Genomic DNA, 6,577 nt, shown 5'->3' on the forward strand with positions numbered 1-6,577 from the left:
TCATTTTTGAATATATAATTAATAAAAATACTAGTAAAATCTTATAATTCAAAATCGTAAAATTCACGGTGTTACATATAATGCTGTAGAACTTGTACCTGAGAATAAAGCCAAGATGGTGAAATATTGAATTTGACATGTAGGAAAATGTTGCGTTATGTAATAACTAGTAAGAGGGTAATATATGCATTGTCAGTGTAAAGAGATTTATGCGCAGTTATTACATCACCCACCATTCATTTGAATTACTTTTTTAGGAGTCAATGATGATGAAATATGAATAGTGAATAATGTAGTGACCATATATCAAACTTATGCTATGTGCATACATATTTTTCTCAACTAATAAACTTATACCATCAAAGTTATTATTCTATAATGTGTTTTGTGTAAAAACGGATGAGTATAAGATGTATACACCCTATATTAGTAGTGTGTCTTTCTTGTCTCATATTAATTTTTAATTATTATTATAGGGAAATGGTTAGAGAAATCTCTATTCATTGCTCAAAGGGCATAATATGGTCAATCATTCATCCACTCCGGCAAAAGAAGAAACATATCCAACCTGCTCATGGAGCCATTACCAGAGTGATACCACGTGAAGCCCTTACCTATTAAAGGTAAATCAATTAACTTCATCTCACCAATCCAAGCGTTAAACAATCCAGCCTTTCTTCTACAGAATGAACCATAAACCTCCTTCCTCTCTGAACACTCCGCACGACATTAAAATCACCAAAGACACACCACCTACGAGTACCCAACAATGTCTTCAAATGTAACAACTCCTCCCAAAGCTACTTATTCAAAGTGATTTGGCAAGGAGAGTAAATGTTCATCGTGAAAGAGACAACTTGTGCAGGCAACCAAAGACCTTTTTATGACCAAGAAGTATGGTCTTCTAAATGAACTCTCTTTTTGGAATTTAGAAGCATCCCACAAGCATAGGATTCCACCTTAAATCATGTGTTTTGAATATTGGAGTTTTGTGGAGCAACCTACAGAACCGGTTCATTTGAAAATAATATTACTTCTTCTATCTATTAATTTCAAAATCCTACTTTGGTTGAGTGTCATTGTTATTTGTGTATATATGAGATACTTTATTTCTTTTAACTATTCACTTTTCATTTGGTGTTACTATATTGTTGGAACTTGACCATTATATCTATATTTCATGTACTTGTATGCAAATTTTGACAACGATAGAAAACTAGTGATGTTCTTGTTAGGACAACTTTTTTTATTCAAAGATAGAAGCTTTGATGCAAAAAAGAAAAAAATGGGGACAATCATCTAGGGGTGAGCATGGGTCGGGTGGGGACGGGTTAAAGCTTGTCCTTACCCGGTCCTAAATATTGGTCGGGTCATTTTTTTGAACCTGGATCCGACCCTAAACTCGAAGCTAACCTGACCCTAAATATCAACCGAGTCCAACTTTAAACCCGTCCCGTCCCTGGACCCGATTAAATATAATGCACACTCATTTTAGATAAAGACTTCTCAATATTATTTGATGAAAAATTAATGAACCAATGATACTTTCGACCAAAAGGTATCATTATTCTGTACATATTTGAGTAGAAACAAATACAAACATGATGAATGAGTAACCATGAGACAGGCTAGGCTGGGTCATGCTTTGTCCCTACTCGATCCTAAATATTGACTGAGTCTATTTTTTGAATCCGAAATCGGCCCTAGACCCAATCAGACCCGACCCTATTTGGGCCTGATCATGATCGGGTCGTACGAGGTGAGCGGGTAGGATCGGGTCCTGCTCACCCATACAACCAGCATATGTTGTTGATATTCTTCGAGAAAATCACGATGAGAAATTATTTATTGAATATTGAGTGAGCATTTTGTTGTGCATAATTTTTTTTTTAAAATACAGTATGCTTAACATTTTCTAATTGTACTACACTTTTTTGTATGAGTGGATGTCCTAAACCATTGAACAAGAAAAACATTTCTGAATATAACATAATTAACAATGCTTTCGCAAGCAAGTATTGTTGATTCACCATTTACTACAACATTTTATAACCAATGTTAAATCTAGTCCTACATTCTAATGCATTTATATTGATAATACTCAAATGTACTTTAAATGTCAATTTTAAGCATTATTATTTTGAAATTTTGGTATAGTATATCTTTATCATTCATATATGTGATTTTTATTGAAAAGTTAATAATTAATAGTATATGTAAAACAATCTTATACTTTTTCTTCAAGATTATAATTTTCATATAGATTCTATTTTCTCTAAACCAATTTAGTTATGTATTGATTAATCAAAATTCAAGCCCAATTAATTGAAGCTTTTTAAGCACGTGATCTCACTTTGAGGCTGATATATGTGTATGAAAAAGCTCATTTCCCAATAGGTTGGGATCCTATATATTAATACAGAGGTAAATACTTTAAAAAATAAAGAAAAAAACTATCAATGATAAATTTATCTTTTTAATTATAATAAAATTACATTTTTATCATTAAAAACAAAAGAACAAAATGCATTTGTCTCTCCGATCATGGTAGGGAAATATCCTATAACTTGGAAAGCTCTAAGGATAGAGAATTCCAATAAGGAGTTCTTGGCATAACAGTTGGAAGAGCTGCCTGTGAGAGAGGTGTTTAACTTTATCATGTGAGTTGCTTTGGCAAAGCTGATGAAAGTGCTATCAAACCTCGCCTTATTTCTGCAAAACCAGATAACCACAAAAGAGTTGACAAAGGCAGCAAGTAACACTTGCTTCAGCTGAGGACTCCAATGGGGAGAAATTGACAGGATGCTCTTTAGGAAAGTATGATCAATGCTATAGCCAACTTGATTGCTTAGCCAATTCCAGATCAGCTTAGCAAACTCACAGTTGAAGAAGAGATGGTGAGAGGACTCCTCACTAGAACTGCACAGGGTGCACATAGAAGGCATAGACATACCCCTTAACTTCAAATTCTCATCAGTGGGCATTCTGTTTTGATGAAGCCTCCAAGCAACAAAGGACCTAGAAGGAGGAATAGAGCTGGACCAAAGATCACTACACATGATGTCAAGCTGCTGAGGGGATTTTGTGAAATTATAAGCCTCTTTTGAGCTAAGAATTCCATCATTGGTGTGCATCCAGGCCAGCTTATCAGGCAGATGAGTAGCAGGAATGGGGGTTCTCAAAATATTCTGGCAAACCTGAGGGTTGATCCTAGGCAACCAAGAAGGAATAATCCAAGCAGAATGATGGATGAAGTCAAGGATCCTAGCTAAAAGAGCAGAGGAAATTTGATTAGGAATACCAAGCAGGTCAACTAAGGTCTTGCCTAGCCAATTGTCCTTCCAATATCTTATGCTGTTCCCATTGCCAAAAACCCAGATGGAATTGTCAAGGATGACCTGCCAATGTTTCCTTATGCCAGGCCAAATTGAAGATTTTATGTAGGAAGATTTAGGCTCTTTGTTCCTACAGAATCTATTCTTGTAGTAGGTAGCCCATTCCTGCTGAGAAGAGTTCATATCCCAAGCCAGTTTTAACATAGCTGCTTCATTGAGCAACTTAATTGATCTTAATCCAAGCCCCCCTTCCTTGGTTGGACAGCAAACTTTGTGCCAAGCAACTGTTACCAACTTCTTGACCCTAGTATCCCCAGACCATATGAAATTCCTTATGCCACAGTCCAGCTTTTTCAGCAAATTCACAGGCCAAGTATATATATGAAAGCTGTACACAAGCATACTCTGGATTATGGTCTTGACAAGTTCCACTCTGCCCATAATTGAGAGACAACAACCTTTCCACTTGACCAATTTGTTGATAATTCTGTCAGCTATGGGCTGCAAATGTATAGCTTTTGGTTTGCCTTGGAACACAGGCACCCCAAGATAGTTGAATGGCAAACTTCCAGCACCAAAACCCAGCCAGGAGGTTAACTTCCCAATCTTTCTAGCATTGGCCTGAGTAGAATAGAACTTACACTTGGTAAGATTTAAGTATTGGCTAGAAACATTGGCATAGTCATTGAAAAGATCCTTGATTGCTAGCAGGTCTCTCTTGATTCCTCTGCAAAAAACTACAGCAATTTTGTTAACCCTCTGCTTATCACTTCTTCAGCCAAACAGAAGAGCAAAGGAGATAAAGGATCCCCCTGCCTAACACCTCTCTTGAAGCTGAAGTACCCAACATTGTGACCACTCACAGAGATAGAGAGCTTAGCAGAATTAAAGATCACTTCAATCCAATGAATGAAGGAGTTGTGAAACCCCAATGCCTTAAGAGTGTCCATAAGGAACCTCCAATCAATAGTATCAAACGCCTTCTTGACATCAAGTTTGAGGGCTAAGTTTCCACCAAGGGTCTTATGATCAAGGAGATTAACTGCCTCAGAAGCTATACAGATGCAATCATGTATGTGCCTTTTGCTAAAGCAATTGGCCTGAAATCCTCAATTTTATCAGCTGAGGGGAACTTTGGAATTAGAATCAGATTATTGGAGTTGAGATTAGGGAGAATCCAACCCTGAGTGAAGAACTGGTTCACAGAATGGCACACATCAGGCCCAACTATGTCCCAGAATTCCTGAAAAAAACAGCCACCAAAACCATCAGGGCTAGGGGCTCCCTCTCCATTCATAGCAAACACAGCATCCCTGATCTCATCATCCAAGGGTATCCTGGATAGCATATTGTTGTCTTCCTGAGTAACCAACTTAGGAATCACATAGTCAATGAGGTTACTAGGCTGAGTTACATTCTCAGAAGCATACAAATTTGTGAAGTAGCTAAGGACATGATTATCAATCTCCTGCCTATGGAGCAGAGTTTCCTCTCCCTGTCTAAGGATGCACATAGACTTGGTTGCATACCTTATCTTAGCTATGTTATGGAAAAAGGCAGTATTCCTATCACCCCTGATTTTCCAATTCAGTCTTGACTTCTCTTTCCAAAACTCCTCCTCAGAAATTAAAGCCCCTAGCAGGTTTTTTTGAGCCTGGTCCTCTTGAGTCATTAGAGTGTCAGATTGACCCTCATTTGTAATTCTGAGCTGCAAATCTTCCAGATTCTTGAAAGCCTCCTTGACCCTTATGTGAATATTTCCAAAAACCTCCTTATTCCAAACCTTTAGGATGTTCTTGAGGCCCTTAAGCTTGCTAGCCAAGATGAACATGGGGCACCCCACCACCCTATTAGCCCAATGAGCCTCAACCACTCCTCTGAGGCCCTCATGCTTCAACCACATTTTGTGGAACCTGAACTGAGATTGGACTCTAGCCTGTTCATTGCAGAAACCAAACATAATAGGGTGGTGATCAGAGGCAGATCTAGGCAAAGTACAGCAATAACTTTGTTGCCAAATGGTCATCCAGCTCTCATTACACAAAGATCTATCCAACCTTTTTTCTGTGTGAGCCAAGCCTCTTCTTCTATTTGTCCATTTGAATTCAGCTCCCCTAGTTAGAATATGGTGCAGCCTGCCATCCTCAGAGAATCTCTGAAAATCATCACAAGCTAGTCTATTTGGCAAGTAAGAACCTTTGCATTCATTGGCACCTAAGACAGAATTGAAGTCCCCAATGCAACACCAAGGCCCGTTATTATTAGAGATTAAAGACATGATCTCAGTCCAAAGGGTCCTTCTCATCATGTAATTAGTGTGAGCATAAACTGCACAAATGAAAGCCAACTTATTGTGCTGCATCAGAGAGATGGAAATTTGCTGAGCTGTGTTGGAGATGATTTGAGGATTGATACCTTCACGACAGGCACCCCATAAATTAGGAAGCAAGCTACCCCTATCATTCTCAATAAAAGGCTTCAGCTTTAAGGCAGACCAATACACAGAACTGATTTTATTCAAAGGAACCATGGGTTCAGAAATGAAAACAACATCAGGCTTGTTTATAGAACAAAGCTTTTTAAAAACTAATCTGGTTTTGGGATTTCCCATTCCTCTACTGTTCCAATAGATCACCCTCATTTGGAAACATTTAGATAGCCACCTCTACGGGTAAAATGAACTTTTTCCAGGCTTTGCTTCTGTCTCAGTTTTTTCCTTTGACAGAACTTTTGTGTATGCCCCCTCCTCATTTGTGTTTTTGGCTATGTTATTCTCCTCCAGTTCCTCAGTGATATCCTCTTCCTCATCAGCCCATAACCTTCCAACAATTCTAGTTTCTTTTGCAGCCAAGACATTAGCCATCTGGCCATGCTGTTGGACTATAAATCTCTCTTCTGGCATTAGTTGAATGACTTCATTCTCCTGAGTCTCCTCCAATGTTGTGTTAAACTATGAGGATCAAAGGCCTCCTCATTTGGGTTATGAGACCCCACCTTTTGGACCTGATCAGGTTGAAGGTTGACATTATTCTCAAACTCCAATTCTATGACCAAATCATTCTCCATTGTATCCTTGGCCACCTCCTTATTCTTATCAAGCTCAGAGCTCTTGCTGGTAACATTGTTTGCAGCAGGGCCCCTGTCATTCATAGTCTTCGGATTTTTCCCCATTGTATCTTTCTTGAACCTTGGAAGTCCCACTCCAACCTCCTTATTTCTTCTACAGGCTGAGAGGAGATGAC

The 6,577-nt window shown here is 38.4% G+C and overlaps 1 protein-coding gene across 1 annotated transcript; it reads right to left on the reverse strand.

The window, feature by feature from the left end:
* Positions 1–529: 529 nt before the first annotated feature.
* LOC109341721 lies at positions 530–5,946 on the reverse strand. Its single transcript, XM_019579680.1, has 5 exons — positions 4,518–5,946; positions 4,179–4,389; positions 2,701–4,062; positions 648–753; positions 530–568 (listed from the first exon to the last, which is right to left on the reverse strand). The coding sequence occupies exons 1-5, from the start codon at positions 5,944–5,946 to the stop codon at positions 530–532; spliced, it is 3,147 nt and encodes a 1,048-aa protein (XP_019435225.1).
* Between the last annotated feature and the right edge of the window lie 631 nt (positions 5,947–6,577).

This window comes from Lupinus angustifolius, unplaced genomic scaffold (genome assembly GCF_001865875.1).
Source record: "Lupinus angustifolius cultivar Tanjil unplaced genomic scaffold, LupAngTanjil_v1.0 Scaffold_601, whole genome shotgun sequence".
NCBI classification, from domain to species: domain Eukaryota; kingdom Viridiplantae; phylum Streptophyta; class Magnoliopsida; order Fabales; family Fabaceae; genus Lupinus; species Lupinus angustifolius.